This window comes from Ammospiza nelsoni, chromosome 13, assembly GCF_027579445.1.
Source record: "Ammospiza nelsoni isolate bAmmNel1 chromosome 13, bAmmNel1.pri, whole genome shotgun sequence".
In the NCBI taxonomy this organism is placed as follows: domain Eukaryota; kingdom Metazoa; phylum Chordata; class Aves; order Passeriformes; family Passerellidae; genus Ammospiza; species Ammospiza nelsoni.
In genome coordinates this window covers 21,399,523-21,417,190 of record NC_080645.1, presented here as the reverse complement: position 1 = coordinate 21,417,190, position 17,668 = coordinate 21,399,523, and the positions used below count along the sequence as shown (strand labels likewise).

The 17,668-nt window shown below is 67.2% G+C and overlaps 4 protein-coding genes across 4 annotated transcripts; 1 reads left to right on the top strand and 3 right to left on the bottom strand.

Moving 5' to 3' along the window:
* Positions 1–20: 20 nt before the first annotated feature.
* SNTB2 (syntrophin beta 2) lies at positions 21–6,959 on the bottom strand. The gene is given in 8 exon segments (XM_059481499.1): positions 21–1,017; positions 1,197–1,378; positions 1,465–1,661; positions 1,778–1,920; positions 2,428–2,638; positions 3,038–3,248; positions 6,445–6,926; positions 6,928–6,959. Coding segments are annotated over 8 exon segments (1,551 nt in total). The 3' UTR covers positions 21–924.
* A 530-nt stretch (positions 6,960–7,489) lies between these two features.
* Positions 7,490–12,442, bottom strand: UTP4 (UTP4 small subunit processome component). The gene is made up of 16 exons (XM_059481492.1): positions 12,215–12,442; positions 11,729–11,920; positions 11,566–11,650; positions 11,373–11,462; positions 11,053–11,261; positions 10,734–10,905; positions 10,563–10,654; positions 10,120–10,216; positions 9,891–9,955; positions 9,667–9,789; positions 9,413–9,572; positions 9,085–9,191; positions 8,606–8,701; positions 8,268–8,453; positions 8,069–8,179; positions 7,490–7,714 (listed from the first exon to the last, which is right to left on the bottom strand). The coding sequence occupies exons 1-16, from the start codon at positions 12,371–12,373 to the stop codon at positions 7,598–7,600; spliced, it is 2,061 nt and encodes a 686-aa protein (XP_059337475.1). The 5' UTR covers positions 12,374–12,442; the 3' UTR covers positions 7,490–7,597.
* Positions 12,443–13,106: 664 nt separating this feature from the next.
* On the top strand, positions 13,107–14,510 carry CHTF8 (chromosome transmission fidelity factor 8). The gene is made up of 3 exons (XM_059481426.1): positions 13,107–13,135; positions 13,213–13,330; positions 13,399–14,510. Exons 1-3 carry the CDS (start codon positions 13,113–13,115, stop codon positions 13,612–13,614), a joined length of 357 nt encoding a protein of 118 aa, XP_059337409.1. The 5' UTR covers positions 13,107–13,112; the 3' UTR covers positions 13,615–14,510.
* Positions 14,053–17,340, bottom strand: HAS3 (hyaluronan synthase 3). Its single transcript, XM_059481425.1, has 3 exons — positions 16,720–17,340; positions 16,124–16,225; positions 14,053–16,043 (listed from the first exon to the last, which is right to left on the bottom strand). The coding sequence occupies exons 1-3, from the start codon at positions 17,338–17,340 to the stop codon at positions 15,120–15,122; spliced, it is 1,647 nt and encodes a 548-aa protein (XP_059337408.1). The 3' UTR covers positions 14,053–15,119.
* Positions 17,341–17,668: the final 328 nt, after the last annotated feature.

Genomic DNA, 17,668 nt, shown 5'->3' with positions numbered 1-17,668 from the left:
ATGAGACCCGGAGCCCCTGGAAAAGGCAATCTGATATAAATAGCGATTTACAAAGAATACAAAAATAGAAGGAGGGGGCAGCACCCGAGCCAGCAGCCAGAGGACCCCAGAGCTCCCCGAGGCAGAGACCCGTGCCGGAGTTTGCCCGGGGGCTGTGGGGGTCCCGGCGGGAGGGGGGAGCCCTGGAGGTCCCACCTGAGCCCCCCAGCCCGCAGGGTGTGGGAGCTGCCGCAAGGGGAGGGAAAGTACAAAAAGCGAAAAGTGCATCAATCTACATGTCCTGCCCAGGGAGGGGCAGCCCCGCAGGGTGCCCGCGGCCCCGGCACAGACACGGCGTTTGTTCAGCCTTTGGGAGATCCGGGGGGCACTGCCGGGGTAAATGGGGGGAGGCCAAACCCCAGGTACAGGACCAGGACCAGAGCACCCCCTCTGCCCCCCTGAGTGCCCCCTGTAAGACAAACGTGTCCCCCCACCCTGAGCAGGGCATGGGGACCCTGCCATGCAGCAATGGGGGGTCCCACAGCCCCAGCCCTGCCCCACACGGGGACAATGTGACCTCTTTGGGGGAGGCCCCAAGGCAGGGGGACGCTGGTTCCCCCGGAGGTGAGCAGGGGGCACCAGGGGTCCCCCGGGCAGGGGGGGCCGGGCTGGCCCCGCTCCAAGGCACAGGCGGTGAGATCAGCGATGGCTTCAGCCCCGGGGGGATTAAAGCTGGTGTGAGTAACCCGAGCCCCCGGGCAGCACTGCCAGTGGGGCAGGAGGGGCTCAGCCCCGCAGCCGTGGGGCAGGAGGGGCTCAGCCCCGCAGCCTCCTGCGCTCTCAGGGCAGCGATCCCAGCCCCAGCAAGGCACCGATGGGGCAGGAGAGGTTGGGGGGCCCTCCGTGACCCCCAGCTGGTGGTGACAGGGCGAGGGGCTGGGGCACCTATGCCAGCAGCCCCATGCGGGTGACTTTGGCCGACAGGAAGGTGTGCAGCACGAACACGATGGGCTTGGGGCAGGAGTGCAGGTCCAGCGCCTGGGGGGAGATGGAGAGGGGTGTCAGCCCCCCACATCCCACGGGGGACTGCAGGGCTGGGGGCTCCAGTCAGCCAAACCCAGCGGGTGTGGGCAGCTGGGATGGGCAGGGATGGGGGAAAGCAGGAGGAAGCAGCGGATCCCCCAGAGCAGGGGTCAGCCCTGCTGCCCCCTCCTCACCAGCTCGCCCTCAGGGCCCCCGAAATCCAGGTAGAGGGTCCTGATGCCGTCATCCGCAGACATCTTCAGGCGCTCGTAGGGGTAGCGGAAGAGCACGCGGGAACCCGGCTCGTCCCGGGAGATGGTGAAGCCGCCCTCGTAGTGGATGGAGAGCTGCACCTCCTGCCCGCCCAGCGTGCAGCCTGCGGGCACAGCCGCGGCCGTCAGCCCCGGGGGGGGCCTGGGGACAGTGGGGACGGCCGTGGGGGCCCGGCACGGCGGCACTCACCCACGGTCACCTCCTTGATGAGCTCGGCGGCGGCGTGGCAGCCCTGCACCAGGACACGCGTCCAGGCCGACAGGTCGCGGTGGGTCTCCACGCGGAACACGTGCATCTCCACGCCCTGGCGCGAGCCCGTCCGCGTGGCGAACGTCAGCTCCGAGCCCGGCGCGGGCGAGCGGCGCCCGGAGCCGGAGTGCACCAGCCTGGAGGGGAGGGGAGGGCATGGCCGGGGTCAGAGACTGGCACCGCGTCACCCCATGGGCGCTCTGGCGCTGCATCCCTGCCCCGAGGCGCAGGCACGGCCCCCAGCCCGGCTCACCTGGTGGCCACCAGCGGGTAGCTGTGGCAGGGCGAGGCCCAGGCGTCCCTGGTCCAGGGCATGCCATCGTAGAGCAGCAGGTCCTTCTCCGTCACCGCCATGAGCACCGGCCGCCACTGCTGCCGCCCGCCGTCCAGCCGTGCCTGCCGGGCACCGGGCACCGTGAGGGGGAGCCACAGCCCTGGCACCCAGCCCTGAGCCCACGGGCAGATGGAGCCCAGGGTAGCGGTTCCTCAATGGCAGAGAGCACCCACAGCACCCACAGGGATGGGCACAGAGAGCAGTGAGAGCCAGAGTCTCGACCCACATCCCCAGTCCCACATCCTCTTTGTTTGCCATCCTGGAAACCACGGTAGGAGCAGCCCCCAGGGATCCTGCCTACTACACTGCCAGGCTGGATACAGCTGTCAGGCAGTGAATTCAGGGAATAGGGAGGGTGTGATGAGGGGTTCCATCTGGAAATTACCAGTGGGAGAAGGGGCTGAGGGCACAGGAAATGCTGCCACCACCGGGGCCCAGCTGGATGGGAGAGCAGCAGAGCCAGAGCCCCAGCCAGGCTCTCCGGCTGCATCCACAGCCCCGGTGGCATCCTTGGCACATCCCTGGCACTGCTGTCCCTGGGAGCACCCCACACACCCCATCAGCGGTACCTGCTCGGCCAGCCAGGCGATGTGCTTCACCTCCCGGCCCCCGGCCGTGGGGCTGCCGGAGCCCAGCGTGGCGTTGAGCTCGGCCAGCACCTGGGGCAGCAGCGCGGTGATGTTGGCGTGCAGGGCGCTGAACCAGGCGTGCGCCGTGGCCGTGTCCCGGCAGCGCAGCACCAGCGTGTTCCGGCTGTCCGGGGAGTGCAGCTCGATCAGCCTGCGGGGACAGGGACAGGCCCAGGGTGGGACAGGGACAGGCCCAGGGTGGGACACCAGCACTGCCTGGGCCCTGCACTGCAAACTGGCTGCACTGGTGTGGGGCTTCTGCTGTGCATTTCCATCTGCCAGGGCTTTCAGCCCTCATTTTAAGGCACAGGGGCTGCCAGGGGGCTGGGAGGGAACTTGGCATAGCCCTGGCCCCAGCCAAACCCTCTGGAGTGCCCTTCCACAGCTCAGGGGGCGAAGCAGGGCTCATGGCCTCAGCGAGGGGCAGCCCCAGCTGTGCCCAGGGTGTCCATGGGGGGAGGGGTCCCTCACACTGGCACTGAGCAGACCCAGTCCTGTCCTGGGGGTCTCTGGGGAGCAGGGTCTCCCCCACGGCACCCACTGCCCTCACCTGTTCTCCAAGTCGGGCATGCTGAGGTTCCGGGCAGCAAAGCACATCTTGAGGGGGATCACCTTGCGGTCACGGGGGCCCTGGTGCTGGGGGGACCCCGAGTCCTCGCTGCCACTCAGGCTGGGGGACTGCGGGGCCGCCCCCTCCCAGGGCAGGTCTGACACCAGCGACGGCTTCTTGATGTAGGGCGTCACCTCCCGCATGAACTTCACTGTGGGGAGGGGGCGCAGTCAGGCCCGGGAGGGTCCTGCACCCCACACCACAGCCCTGTGCCCCGGGATCGGTCTGAGAGGGCAGCGTGACCCTCCCGCAGCAAGGCTTGGGGGGTCCCACCCTGTCCGGGTCAGGGATGTCCCGAGTGAAGGACAGGGTGACAGCTCATCCATCCCGCTGCCGGCGCGGCTGTAGGAAGGGGAAGGCGCCACAGGACAATGGTGCTGGGCGGGAGGTCAGGCTGCAGCCCATCCTGGTCCATCCTGCCCAGCCAGGGCTGTGCCCGCCAAGTTTCCAGCGCTGCCGGCGATGCCAGGCCGGAGGAGCGGGGTGTGCAGCCAAGCCATCGCGGCTCCCCGCGCCTCTCAGGCCGGGAAGGAAGGAAGGAGGCAGCAGCTCAGCCCCTGCTCCCCCCGGAGCGTCCCAGCCCAGCACCGCCCTGCTGACAGCAGCCCTGGGCCCCCGCCCGGCCCGGCTCTGCGCCGAGGGAGGGACGCGCTGGGGACAGGGATGGGGCAGCGGGAGGGAAAACCAAACCCAGCAGCAAATGGGCTGCTCAGCACCGGGAAACCAGGGCTGAAAGGATCCTGGAGCAGGCACAGTGCCACAGCCAGGCCCTCTGGAAGGGGAATGACACCGCTAGTGGGGCCCAGGCTGTGCTGCTGCCAACGCTTCACCGCGGGGCTGCGAGCAAGGGAGGGACGGCAGGGATGGAACCGGGCAGGAGACACCGGCCCCCGCCTTCCAGCGGCCCTGCTGAGCCACGAGGCGCTTGCCCTCGCTGTGGGCAGCACAGGAGTTAATATTAGCTGCTGCCGGCGCGCTGATCCCGGGATTACCGCGTCCCACACCCCTAATCCCGCTCCGGCCGGGCGGGGAGCGCCGGGCAGCAGCGCAGCTCCCGCTGCGGGGCCGCTCGGCAGATGTTTGCCAGATGTGGGCAGCTGCCTCCAGCGCGGGGAGGGAGCTCAGCACGCGGGGCTGCGGCTCACAGCGACCCTGCGGGGCAGGCACCGACCCGGGGCAGCCAGGAGGGTGAGGCCAGGCCGGGCAGGCAGCAGCGCTGGAGCCCGAGCGCTGTGCCAGGGCGCTGCCAGAGGAGTTTGGGTGCCCCGTGGTGACCAGCACTGTGTGTGCCCATGGTGGGGCAGCAGAACTGGCTCTGGTTTCAGCGGGATGCATCCAGGCGCAGGCAGGACACGGAGCACCTTGTGCCAGAGCTGGGGGCACCTGCGATCTCCCCTCCTGCTCCTGCCGAGGCTGCGACCAGCACAGAGCTGCCCTGGCAGGGCCGGCACCACCCCGGCACAGGCGCTGCCGCCCCACCCACGCTCACCGCAGAGGAAGCCCAGCTGGGCCTGCACCCCCGGCCTGTCCCGCCGCAGGAAGGCGGCAGCTCCGGCTGCACCACGGCAGTGCCGGCTGCACACCGGCACTCACCGGGCTCACCGGGGCTCACCGAGCTCCTGCAACCAGCAGGGAACACCGCCAGCTTTCCCAGGCTTGTGCCCCGGGTCTGCACTGCACCCACAGCTCCATGCGGGGCGGAAGGGCTCCCTTCCCCCAGGGCCTGTGGGTGCCCGGGGAGGCGCTTGGCGTGGGCCCCGAGGCCAGCCCAGCCCTCAGCATGGGTGACACAAACCCCACGGAGATGCCGTGCAGGGCTGATGGTTTCCCTCCAGCACTGGCACGGAGCCCGGGAGAAGCTCTGGCACCTGCCAGGGTGGTCACAGCTCCAGGCTGTGAGGAGGGATGGGCTGGGTGGCACGGCCAGTGTCCCCCAGCAGCTCCTCTGTGGGCTCTGCTGAGAGCAGCTGGGCACAGGATGGTCCCACCAGAGCCACGGAGCAGCTGTGCCCAGCACAGTGGGAGGGGAAAGGAAGGGAAAGGAAGGGAAAGGAAGGGAAAGGAAGGGAAAGGAAGGGAAAGGAAGGGAAAGGAAGGGAAAGGAAGGGAAAGGAAAAGAGAGAAAAGGAAGGGAAAGGAAGAGGTGTCAGCCACAGCACCCGTGCCTGTGGCGGAAGCGAGGGACAAACACAGCACGGGGCTGGAGCTCCTGTGGGACAGGATCAAACGGCTGGGCAGCAGGAGGAAGGACGGGCAGCAGGAGGAAGGACGGGCAGCAGGAGGAAGGACGTGCTGAGCCGGGTGCAGGGTCCCGTGGAGACCCTCACTGTGTCCAACACCAGCCCCCAAACACAGCACCAAGCCTGACCCTGCTGTGGCGCCCCAGCCGTGCCCAAGCACCTCGAGCCAGCTGTGCCCTCACCAGGGAGCCCAGCCATGACCCCTCAGCCACTGCAGTGTGCCAGGGGCGTGTGGCAAGGCAGCAGCACCGTCCCTGTACCCAACGGGCACCGTGCCCATGGAGCAGCCTCACACAGCGGGGGACAGACGGACGTGCCAGGACACCAGGACGGTGTGTGTGTGGCACCACAGCACTGTGGCACAGCCCACCCCGACCCGCGGCACCGGTGGCCTCGCGGTGCCCCCTGGCACGAGCCCCGTGCCGCCCCACCGGGCTGGGCAGGTCCTGCCCGAGCTTGTCGGGCTGCCGGGAACAGGTCGGGCAGGAGCCGGTGGCTCTGCCGGGCCAGCCCCGAGCCGGCTGCGCTGGGCACAGGGCCCGGGGACACCGAGCCCGCGGGGGCTGAGCCGCAGGGACGGGGACAGGGACAGAGCCTGACCAACGGGCCGGGTCACAGCCCTCCCTCGGGACACCCAGCCAGCCGGGCATTGTCACCAAGGATAGGGGACAACCTGTTCGGGGGGACACCACAGACAGGGGACAACAAGTCCGTCCTGGGGGACCCCAGATCTGTCTCTGAGGGACCCAAATCTGTTCTGGAGGAACACAACCAGTGATCACAACCCTGTCCTTGTCCCCAGCTGTGAGGGGTCCCCAACCTGCCACAGAGGGAACAGCCCGAGCCGGGGGGACACCGCAGCGCCTGTCCCCGTACCTGGGGGCCCCCGTGGCTTTGGGGGGACACAGAAATGCGCCAGCACTGGGGCGGGGGAGTGGCGTCCCACACCCGGAAAAGGGACCCAAAGGCGGGCCGGGAGTCCGGGGACAGCGGCAGGGAGGTGTGGTGGGAGCCGGTAACGGCGGGGGAGCACCGGGACGAGGGACAGGAGAGCACCGGGGGCCCGTACCGGGGATTCGGGGGGAGAGGAAGAGGTTGAGGCGTTACCTTCAAGGATGACCTCCCTCCCGGCTCTCTTCAGCGCCTGCACAGCTTGATCGTGGGTGGCATCGCGGAGATCGACGCCGTTAACAGCGAGGATGGCGTCGCCTAACCGGAGCGCTCCGCTCCTTTCCGCCGCCAATCCCGGGAAGATCCGTGAGATCAGCACCGGCATCCGATTCTCCCGACCTCCCTTAATGCTGATCCCGAGCCCTCCCGCCTCCGCTTTCACCACCCGCACCCTCCTCACGCCACCGGGTGCCGCCGCCTCCGCGCTGCCGTTCACCACGCCGTTCACCACCGACGGATCGCCGGTGCCCGGTTCCGCCGTTAAGCTCAGCGTTTCCCCGGTCAGTTCCGCGGACACGCGGACCCAGCGCTCCCGCAGGAGCAGCTCCAGCAGCCCCGTTTTACAAGCCCGGGTCCACACGGCCATGCCGCCGCCGCCGCCGCCGCCGGTCACCGGGGAAGGGGCGTGGCCTGGCGGAGGGCGCGGTTTGCGGCCCCGCCCCCGCCCGCATGGCGCGCTGCGGTAGGCTCGGGGGCGCGGGAGGACGGGGTGGGGCGGCCCCGCCCCCACGGCCGCAGCCACCAATCAGAGAGGTGGCGGCTAAGCCGCCGCTGCTGTGATTGGTCGCGCTGAAGGGCGGGGCCTAAGAAGCCACGCCCCCGCACGCCATGTCTGGCGCTGAGATTTGTTTGGCGCGCTGCGATTTATTTCACGAGCTGCGCTTTAAATCTGCCGTGTTCTCCGGGGATCCCCGATTTCCCTCCCTCCGTCCTCGGGGAATGACGCTTCCCTGGCCCACGCAACACCCCCACAACCCCGCCCTTAGGGAATGAGGCTGCGCAGCCCCAGGCAGCACCCACGGACCCACACGATCACTGGGGAGACAGAAGCCAACACTGGGATTAGACACTGTGAGGGAAAGGGGATGGAATTTGGGGTGCCACCTTGTCCCTGCCCCGGGATGCAGAACTGGAAGGATATGAAAATCATGATGACATGATGGTGGTGTGACAACAGGAATGAGCCCTGAGCCTGGGCATGTACACAACAGTGAGGTTTTATTCCTAAAGCACCTTAAGAAAATTCTTACAGTGCCTCAGGAAGGCAGCACAAAGACAGTTCCCGAGGTTGGAGTGGCTTCTTCTGCTCTCAGGTGCCAAACTTCTTCTGTTGGACAGGCAGAGGCAGCTGGGTTTTGAAGTCCATGATGGGTCGCTCCACCACAACCAGGCAGTTCTTGTCCAGCAGATCCATGAAGAGCAGTGGCTGCAAGGCAGGAGATGGGAATCGTGGAATCAGGGAATGGTTTGGGGTGGAAGGGACCTTAAAGGGATCTCGTTCCACCCCCTGCCACAGCACGGACACCTTCCACTGTCCCAGGTTGCTCCAAGTCCTGCCCAACCTGGTCTTGGGCACTGCCAGGGATCAGGGGCAGCCACAGCTGCTCTGGGCACCTGTGCCCAGGCCTGCCCACCCTCCCAGGGAACAATTCCATCCCACTATCCCATCTAACCCTCTGGCAGTGGGAAGCCATTCCCTGTGTGCTGTCCATACCTTGTTCCCAGTCCCTCTCCAGAACCGAGCTCCTCCCTGACCCCGCTCCCCAGCACCATCACCCACCTGGAACTTCTTGCAGATCTTGAAGGCGTGGAGCTGCCTCTTCCTGGCGGTCTCTGGGAGCTGTTTGAGGGTGCTCTGGTTCATCAGGAGGGCACTGTCGTCGGGCAGGGGCTGCGGGAGGGCAGTGGGCACAGTGTGGGTCAGGCTCTGCAGGAGCCCCCCGGGCACCCCCAGCCCTCCCACCCTCCCGCCCGCTCACCAGGGACTTGTCGAGCACGCAGAGCAGGTAAGTGTCGTGGAGCAGGATGTGAGAGGGGTTCTTGGGGTTGAAGGTGATGTGGGTGATGGGCGAGTCCCGCTCCAGCCAGGCGCGGTGCAGCCCCCGGCTCTGCACGGCGCGGCTCCAGCTCGTGTACTGCTTCTCGGGGATGCTGAACTCAAACAGCTGCAGGGAGCACAGCGGGGACACGCTCAGGGCTGTCTGCTCCTGCCAGCAGCTCCAGGCAGGGCCCCAAACTGACCTGACAGCCCTGATGGCACAGAGACGGGCAGAGGGAAGGGAGCGAGGCACGAGAGCTCGGCTAGCAGAGCTCCTACCTGCTGGTCTGAGTAGGCAATGACGAGGTTGTTGGTGCTGGGATGGATGGCGAGGGCAGATACGGCGCAGTCATAGTTGGGCACCACGCAGTGATGCTGCAGGAGGGGACAGTGCACTGATGGGATCCACCAGGGCCACTGCTGACAGCTCTCCCACACACCCATCCCAAACCAGAACCTCCAGAACTGCCTCTGACCCATTTCCCACACAGCCACCCCTGACCAGAACCTCCAGGACTGCCTCTGACCCCCTTTCCCACACACCCACCCTGACCAGAACCTCCAGGACTGCCTCTGACCCCCTTTCCCACAGACTCACCCCTGACCAGAACCTCCAGGACTGCCTCTGACCCCCTTTCCCACACCACAGCCACCGCAGCCCCGCTCCAGGGATGCAGTGATGGCTCCCAGGGGGGCAGTGCATGCTGAGTCCCCCACCCCGTGTCCCCTGAGGCTGGGGGGGTCACTCCCAGGCCCACCTTGAAGCATTTCAGGTTGTAGATGTGGATGGCCCAGTCTCCACTGACGGCTGCCAGCCAGTGCCCGTCGGCGCTCGGTGCCAGCAGGTAGACGGCCTCGGAGCAGCCTGCAGAGAGCTTGGGCTCAGAGGGGTGCTGGGAGCCCCAAACCCCAGAGACACCCAGCCCCAAGTCCCCCTGATTGCCCAGCGCCACGCACGAGGGCACAAACACCCCGAGGATGGACTCCCACACCCCTGAGGGCAGGAAAGGGGGACACCCCTGTGCACCCACAGGGGAGGGGGATGCAGAGCCCAGAACCCCCAGCCCAGCTTTCCCCAGCCCACACCTGAGGGCGGCCGCAGGGTGTGCAGGTGTTTGCAGCCCCCCGGCTCCAGCAGCTGGAAGACATGGACAGACCCTCGGGCGGAGGCCACGAAGAGGCTCTGGGAGTCGGCGGAGAACTGGAGCTGGTAGGCTGGGGGCAGCAGCTTGGGCACCTTGGGGACCTGGCAGTGGGGAGAACGCAGCTCTGGCAGCCAGCCCACTGCCACCCACATGCCCACGAGTGACAGTGGCCAGGCCAGCCCCGCAGCCCCTGACCTTCCTGAGGCTGACGCCGTCCCCGTCGCAGCGCACGCGGTACAGCTGGAAGCGCGAGGCCGTGGAGTAGCCCAGCCAGGTGCCGCAGGGTGAGACGCAGCTGCAGTAGATGTGCTCCGGGCCCTGGGGACACCCAGAGGGGCTCAGGGGGGCCCGAGGAACCCCCAGAGCCCAGCACACACCCCCCAGCTGCCCCGGGGGCACCCCAGCCCGCTCAGCCCTACCTTGCTCTTGAGCTGCACCAGGTGCTCGGGCATCCGGCACAGGGGAAGGACCTCGCCGTCCTTTCCTGGGGAAGGAACCACACAGACCACCAGTGAGAGTGGGGAAACCACACGGGGCTCTCTGAGCTGCTGGGGATTCTCAGGGAGTGCCCAGACCCTTCCCAAAGTCCTGCTTGCAGCCCGGGCTCTGCCAGGGAGCTGACACCAGAGAGCTGCACCTGTGACTCACCGGTCTCCTCAGTGGAGCCAAGTCTCCAGAGCTCCAGGTACTGGGAGAACTGGAAAAGGAGCAGCCGGGCTTTCCTGGCGCAGGAGACGAGGCGGCGCTGCGTGGAAAAACGGGCAGGATGTCAGGGACACAGAGCCTGGCACAACGGGCTGGGGCACAGCCGGAATGCCCTGGGGTGCCGGCGACTCCGAGCGGGGGAGAGCAGGGAAATCAGGTCCGTGGGACAGGAGCCTGGAGATGGAGACCCAGCAGGACCAGCAAGACCAGCTCGACAACTTGCACTGCTCCTTGGCAGAGCCTCCAGATGTACCAGGAAAGGAGACACAACGGGGCAGAGAAGGGAGCCAGGCACAGGGAAGGAACCCTGGCAGGGCAACGAGGGCACCTAGAGGGGCAGGGAGATCCAGCCCTGCCAGCCCCAGCAGCTCCAAGACACCACTCACGTGGGGGAAGGTGAATTTTCGGAGCACTGCGTCGTAGTTTTTCTTCTGCACCTTCTCCATCAGCGGGCGGATCACCAGCTGGGCGTCCAGGCCTGGAAGGCAAGCACAGATCAGCCAGCAGGTACCCGGAGGGCAGAGCCTGCCCAGCCCCGGTGCCCCCGGCGGTCCTACCCCCGGAGATGAGGGCGGTGGGGCTGTGTGCCACGGCCCGCACGTCGTGGCTGTGGAACTGGAAGGGCTTGGTCCGCACCCAGCGCTTCTCCAGCCCGCCCAGCCTCACGGGCAGCAGCTGCAGGTGGTAGGTGGCCCCGGTGGAGGTGCCCACGATCATGCTGTCCTCCTTCTGCAGAGGGAAACGGGGCTGTGGGAGCAGGCTGGGAACAGCAGGAGGGCACTGCCAGGAGGCAGAGTGCAGCAGCTCCTGCTCCCTGTCACCTGAGGGTGTCACCCACCTGTGACACGGCCAGGGGGACCTGGGGGTGTCACCCACCTGCGACACGGCCAGCGAGAGCACGGCCGAGGTGCTGACGGTGTGGGACTCTGCCAGCGTGCCCTGCTCCCAGTCCCAGAACTGCACCCTCCCAAAGGAGTCGGCGCTGACCACGGTGCCGCTGGACAGGAGGGCGATGGCCCACACCACGCACTCGCGCTTGGCCTTCTCCACGTGGTGGTTCACCATGATCCTCTGCACCGTCTGGCCTGCAGTGGGGGAAGGCTGGGGTGGCTGGGGGATCCCCCGGGGCACGGAAAAGCCAGTGGTCCCAGGGGATGGGATGGGATGGGATGGGGCTGCTGTGGGACAGGAGGTACCTGAAGCGACGTCGATCACACGGAAGAAGTCGATGGAGCCAGCCACAATGTGAGTGTCCGAGGGGTGCCAGGACAGGCACAGGACACGGCCTGGGGAGGGAGGGGAGCTCCGTGTGAAAGCCTGTGGGTCACAGCCCCACGGTCACCGGGACACCCGGAGGGACAGAGGGACAGTGCTGCAGCCGGGACTCACCTTTCCGCCTGTCCAGGTTCCGCTCGAACTGGATCCCGCCAGGAACCACTTGGAAGATCTTGACAGAGCCGTCCTCGCAGCCGATCTGCGGGGACCGGGATCAGCGCGGGGCTCCGCAGGACCCCCTCCCCGCGGCCCCGGCGCCGCTCCCGGCGGGACTCACCGCCAGCTGGGTGCCGCTGCTGTTGGCCACCATGCTCCAGATGGGTCCCCCGCCGCCATCCAGGCCGCGGGCCGCGCTCAGCCCGGACAGGTCGTACTCGGTGATGTCCCCGCCGAGGCCGGCCCCGAAGAGCCGGTCCCCGGCCGCCCAGCACAGCGACTCCACCGACCGCGCCTCGTGCCCGGGGATCACCTGCGCAGGGACCGGGTCACGCCGCGGCACCGGGACCACCCGGTACGGATCGGCAGAGCCACATAACGCCCGGTACAGCCGCGGCGGGGCTCGACACAGCCCCGGTGCGGATCTCTAAAGCCTGGTCCCGGCTGGACACGGCCCGGCTGGGCTCGGTACAGGCCCAGCACAGGCTCGGTGCCGATCGGAAGGACCAAGCAAGCCCCGTACGGGCTCGGTACGTGGCCGGTACAAGCTCGATAAAGCCCGGTACGGCCCAGTACATCCCGGTACGGCCCGTACCGGCGGCCTCACCTTCTCCTGGAAGTAGTTGGCGGCGAAGTTGTACACCTCGACGGCGCCGTCGGTGCGGGCCAGGGCCAGGCGGGAGCCGCGGGGGTGGCAGGCGAGGCAGCGCACGCCCGCCGGCACCAGCCCGAAGAAGCGCACCCGGTGCACCTCGAACTCGCCCATGGCGCTCCGCCGGCCCCGGCTCCGCTCGGCTCCGCTGCCGCTCCGCCCCACGTGCGCGCGGCGCGCCGGAACCGGAGCTGCCCCGGGGCCGCGCCGAACCGGAAGCGGAAGCGGCGGCCGCGCGGCGGGAGATTCGTGCGGGGCCGGCGGCGGGTGCGGGAGCGGGGCCGGGCGGCGGGGCCGGGGCGCGGCGCGGGGCGAGCGCACGGTGCGGGCGGGAGGGACCCGGCCCCGAGAGACCCGGCCGGGCTGCCCCGGGCCGTGCCCGCCGCACCGGCGCCGCTGGAGGGCACCAGCGCCCCGCGGGAACGGGCGGCGGCAAGGGGGGGGCGCAGGGCCCACGGGAGGGATCCGGGCCTAAGGGTCTGGGGGAGGCTGCAGGGCCCGCAGGGGGGTCTGGGCCTGGGGGGAGGTTTCTGGGGGTCTCGGGGACGGGAAGGGCCTGGGCGGCTCTGGGCATGGCGAGTGCGGGTGCTGGGGCTGGATCTGGGGATCTGAGGGGACCTTGGGGGGCTGGAGGGCCTGGGGACATTCTATAGGGCCCGGGGGGTGGATCTCAGGATCTGTGGGCCCAGAACGGGGTCTGTACATGGGGGATCTGTGGGCCCAGAACGGGGTCTGTGCATGGGGAATCTGTGGGGCCCGGGGGTGCAAGTTCATCCCCCTAGAGGGGAAGGGCCAGGGGCTCCTGCTCCTCTCCCCGCTGCCCTGCCCTGACCGTGTCTCTGCAGGGCCCAGCATGGTGCAGATCGTCATCTCCAGGTGAGCCCCAAGAGTCCCCATGTCCCCTGGTCACTGTGCCCGCTGGTGCCCAGGTAACTCTCCCCATGTCTCCCCAGTGGTGGCACCGGGGCCCTGGCACAGTGGGTGCTGCTGGAGCTGCAGGGCGAGGTGGAGCCCCGGCAGAGCGGGGACCTGGCCGGGAGCCTGCTGGGAGACCTGCACTACACCTGTGAGGTGAGGCCGGACACCGCTGGGACCTGCCGGGGAGAGCCCAGCCCAGCCTCACCCTCCGCTCTCCCCAGGGCGTCCCTGTGCTCATCGTGGGGCACCACATCCTCTATGGGAAGGTGGTGCAGCTGGAGAAGCCGTTTGCTGTGCTGGTGAAGCAGGGAGGAGCCTCCCAGCAGAGCCCCGGGGAGCCCCAGGGCCACTACACCGTTACTGCCCTCATCAAAACCAAACTGCTCTTCAAAACCCGCCCCAAGCCCATCATCACCCATGTGCCCAAGAAGGTCTGAGGGGAAGGATGTGGGCTACGAACTGTGATCTGCTGATGGAAAAAGCAGCAGGCACTTGGGGAGATCCAGGAGCTCATCCCTCTCCTGCACAGGGGACACTGGCACTGCTGGGTCCTGTGTCTGGGTCACTTGTCCCCCCCAAAATGACTCTTTTCAGAGAGCAACCAAGCTCTTGGCCACAGACCCCGTGGATCACCCTGGGGCCATGGCTCGTGGTAGGTGGGGACTTCCTGTGAGCTGGGCAGGGGTGGCCCACCCCGGGGCTGCCCACAGTGTGCAGAAGATCCCAGGGATCCATGCAGGTGCCAGAGTGGAGATGTTTCCTTCCACCCCCTCCCTGCAGCTGTGGGGACACCAGTGTCACGCAGGGACTCAGCACCAACCTCCCTCAAGTTGGGCAGGGGGCTCAGGGACCCTCCCCAAAACACACCATGTGTCCTCACTTCAAGTCTTTATTTCCACAACTCCGTCAGGATATAAAAACCAGCCTTTTCCACCCGAAATATGGAAAAAAATTCCCCTGGCAGGTTCAAAAATAAATAGATTTACAAACCATCTGCAACAATACCAAAGAGCTACAAAAGTCTTCTAAAAAACCTCGTATTAAATTAAACAAAAAACAGCTAAAAGCTCCGTCATAGAAAGGGGTTTTTATCCAAGTCCTGAAAAAAGGACTCACAAGTGAATTCCCTGGGGAGGGGAAAGTTGGGAAGCACCTTGCCTAAATCCCCATCTCCCCACTGCTGGGAAGGTTTTGGGGTGGGAGTGACAGGGCCGTGGGGTGGCCAGAGCATGACACGGCCCCAGAGGGTCTCCAGCAACGCCCCGGCCGGCACACAGCCCCCCAGATTTTCCAGTCTCTCCATGCCAGGATCCCCCCTTGGCTCTTTGGCAAAGCTGAAGGAACCTGCTGCCCTCCTGGAGCAGCCAGACCCCCGAGAGGCCTGGGGGCTGCCCGTGGGTACGCGCCCGCACGCAGCCGTGGGGCAGAGGCAGCGCAGCCAGCAGGGCTGGCACCGTGCTGACCACTGTGTGTCCTGGGCTGGGGAGTGCTCTAGCACCACGGAGGAGGGACTGGAATCCCTGTAAAAGCACCGAGGGGTGGAAGGTTCTGGAATGGGGTGTGGGAGCGCGGCCAGCAGCGCTCCACACCGGGATGCTCCATAGGGCACAGCTGGGATGTCGCTGGCAGCACCTGGCTGGGTGATGGGCAGCCCTGGCTCGGCTTCTCCGTGGCCAGCTTGGGATGGAAAAAGGAAAGTATAGGAAAAGTTTGCACCTTAATAAAGAATAAAAGCAAGATTTCAAGATCTGATGAAAGTGCCAAGGGTTGGGAGCGCTCAGCGCTGCCCAGCAGCTCCGGGATTGGGAAAAAGGGGTCTGGGGGTGTTCACTCCAGCACGTGGGATCACCCCAGCACCTGGTGGTTCCGGGATGGGCAAGAGGGGACAGTGGTGGCTACCCTGACACATTGGATGGCCGTGGCACCAGGGACCACCCCACGGTCAGACCTCAGTGAAGACCAGCCCACACTGCTCCTGCCTCTTGCCGCAGCGGCGGGCAACGATGGCCAGGTAGAGGGTGAGCAGGGCCACCCAGTAGCAGGCGTATAGAATGGCACCCGAGATGAGGAAGGCCACCTCGGTCTCGCTGAAGAGGTCCTGGCTGTAGGCGGTGTAGGCCAGCCCGCCCAGCAGCACCGCCACCCACACCGACACCGGCAGCAGCCCCACGAAGTTCACCACGATGGTGCGGCGCCCTGAGGTGCCCCAGCCCGACTTGTTGATGGTGGCAATGGCGAAGATTTTGGCGGGCAGCAGGCTGGACATGTAGAGGAGGGCGTAGAGGGACATGAAGATCATCTCGGCGCTGCCGCGCAGGAAGCAGGCGTAGGTGGCCTTGATGACGCCCACCAGCTGCACCGTCAGCAGGAACAGGAGGATGTTCCAGACGCGGCCACGGTAGAAGAGCTGGATGACGGTGGCGATGAGGAAGAAGGGGAAGAAGCCGGTGACCACCGACTCGTAGGTCATCCAGAGGTGGTGCTTGTGGAACCAGAGCGCGTTGTAGAGCCACTCGCGGAAGTAGGACTTGCTCCAGCGGGTCTGCTGGTTGAGCCAGCGCAGGTAGCGCGTGGGCGTCTCTGTCAGGCACTTGGAGCGAGCCGTGTACTTGGTGCGGTAGCCCAGGCTGAGCACGCGGTTGGTGAGGTGCCGGTCGTCGCCGAAGCTGCACTTGCTGCCCAGGAAGGTCTGGTGGTACCAGTCCTCGAGGAACTGCTGCAGCAGCGCGTTGCGGTACATGCCCAGGGGGCCGCTGATGCACTGCACGCACCCGAAGTACGACTGGCACGCGCGCTCCACGTTGAAGGCCATCCAGTACCGCACGCTGCTCAGGAAGGACAGCCACGAGTCGTACTTGTTCAGGATCTGGGGAGGGGACGGACGTGAGCCCCGGCAGCGCTGCAGGCCCCGGGGCCCCAGCCCTGCCCTCCCTCACGCCGGTGTACCTGGACATCGCCGCCGACGCCGCCGACGTGGGGGTCGGCCTCCAGGATGCGGAGCATCTCGGCGGTGCAGGCGGGGTCCAGCACGGTGTCTGAGTCACACACCTGGGGGCAGAGGGAACGTCGAGCCCCGCTCCCGCCGCCCACGCGCGCCCGGCAGACAGCCCAGCCCACAGCCAGGCAAGCCTGAGCCACGGACGGCGAGACCGGGCAGAGCCCCGCAGACCGGCAGGCGATGGAGGGGAGCGGAGCAGCCAGCGGTACCGGGGCACCGCTGCCCAGGACACCCTTCTCTGGCTGCTGGCACCGAGGGAGGACCTGTCCCAGCCACCACGTGTGGGGACCTTGCATCCCGTGCCACACTGTCCCACGGGATGACACCACAGCAGGCCATGTGCTGAGGAGGAGCTGATGGGACACCCATGGGCAGCAGTCAACACCTCAGTTACCCCAGAGCCAGCAGCCCCCAGCCCTGGTGGCTCTAGGCCAGTGTATGGGGCCAGATCCAGCCCTGGGGATTCCCGGGGCCGCTCCCATTGCACCCGCAGCCCCCGCGCCCAAGACGCCCACTGCCCACATCCCCCAGCCCATGCACGCACCTGGATATAGTCCACGGAGTCTCCGAGCGCCCGGAAGGCCGTGTACATCACCTCCCGCTTCCCGCCCCACTTCTGCAGGATGCAGGAGTAGGTGTTGCTGCGGACCAGCGCCTGAACTCGGGCCAGCCCTTCCCGCAGCCCGGCCTCCGTCTCCCCCTCGCCCCAGGCGTGGAAGTTGCTCCTCCAGATGTAGCTGCCGCAGCGCTCGGAGCCCATCACGTCGTGGAAGATGTCCAGCATGTAGGTGTCGTCGGGGCCGTTGCCGTCCACCACCATCACCACTTTGAGGTCGGGGAAGGCGATGCGCTTGACGGAGCGTAGGCACTTGGTCAGGTAGTCGGGGTCCTCCTGGAAGGCGGCGATGCACAGGGCCACGGAGCGCCCCGGCCGCAGCGGCTGCCCCTCGCCCCGCATGCGCCGGTGCTCCAGGAAGGCGAAGAGGCTCTGGATGAAGAGGTGCAGCCCCAGGATGGCCCCGTAGAGGCCGAAGGAGAGGTAGTGCTTCTCCGTGTGGATGAACTGGTACCCTGTGACGTAGGCGGCCAGGATTCCCCCCAGCACCGCCACGGCGAAGAGGCTGGTCCCCACGACACGCAGGGCCGTGGAGAGGCTCCCTGGCATCTGGGGGGACACGGGGCGCCGTCAGGGCACGGGGACATCCTCCCCATCAGGTCACCCGGAACGCAAAGGCGGGGTGGCCCTGCTCCCCTGCTGCCCCACGGCCACCCTGTCCCTCACCGGTCACCGTTTGGGGGTGACACCTTCCCGGTGCCTCCGCGGGGCCAGAGGAGGTGCGGGGGTGCCCCACACCCCGCTGTGTGTGTGCCAGGGGAGGTGCAGGGTCCCAGGTGCCCCACCGAGCACGGTGCCAGCACCCCCATGCACCCAGGCAGGAGCGCGGCCGCTCGCGGGCGATGGCTGGGCTGGAGGACAGGGAAGGGCACGGGGA

Coding starts and splice junctions, on each gene's coding strand:
- UTP4 (XM_059481492.1), bottom strand. CDS start 12,373: ATGGGCGAGTTCGAGGTGCACCGGGTGCGCTTCTTCGGGCTGGTGCCG. Junction 10,655..10,733: donor CACCGCCCTCATCTCCGGGG/GTAGGACCGCCG, acceptor CTTGCCTTCCAG/GCCTGGACGCCCAGCTGGTG. Junction 9,956..10,119: donor TGGCTCCACTGAGGAGACCG/GTGAGTCACAGG, acceptor TTCCTTCCCCAG/GAAAGGACGGCGAGGTCCTT.
- CHTF8 (XM_059481426.1), top strand. CDS start 13,113: ATGGTGCAGATCGTCATCTCCAG. Junction 13,136..13,212: donor GTGCAGATCGTCATCTCCAG/GTGAGCCCCAAG, acceptor ATGTCTCCCCAG/TGGTGGCACCGGGGCCCTGG. Junction 13,331..13,398: donor ACCTGCACTACACCTGTGAG/GTGAGGCCGGAC, acceptor CGCTCTCCCCAG/GGCGTCCCTGTGCTCATCGT.
- HAS3 (XM_059481425.1), bottom strand. CDS start 17,340: ATGCCAGGGAGCCTCTCCACGGCCCTGCGTGTCGTGGGGACCAGCCTC. Junction 16,226..16,719: donor ACTCCGTGGACTATATCCAG/GTGCGTGCATGG, acceptor CTCTGCCCCCAG/GTGTGTGACTCAGACACCGT. Junction 16,044..16,123: donor GCGTCGGCGGCGATGTCCAG/GTACACCGGCGT, acceptor TCCCCTCCCCAG/ATCCTGAACAAGTACGACTC.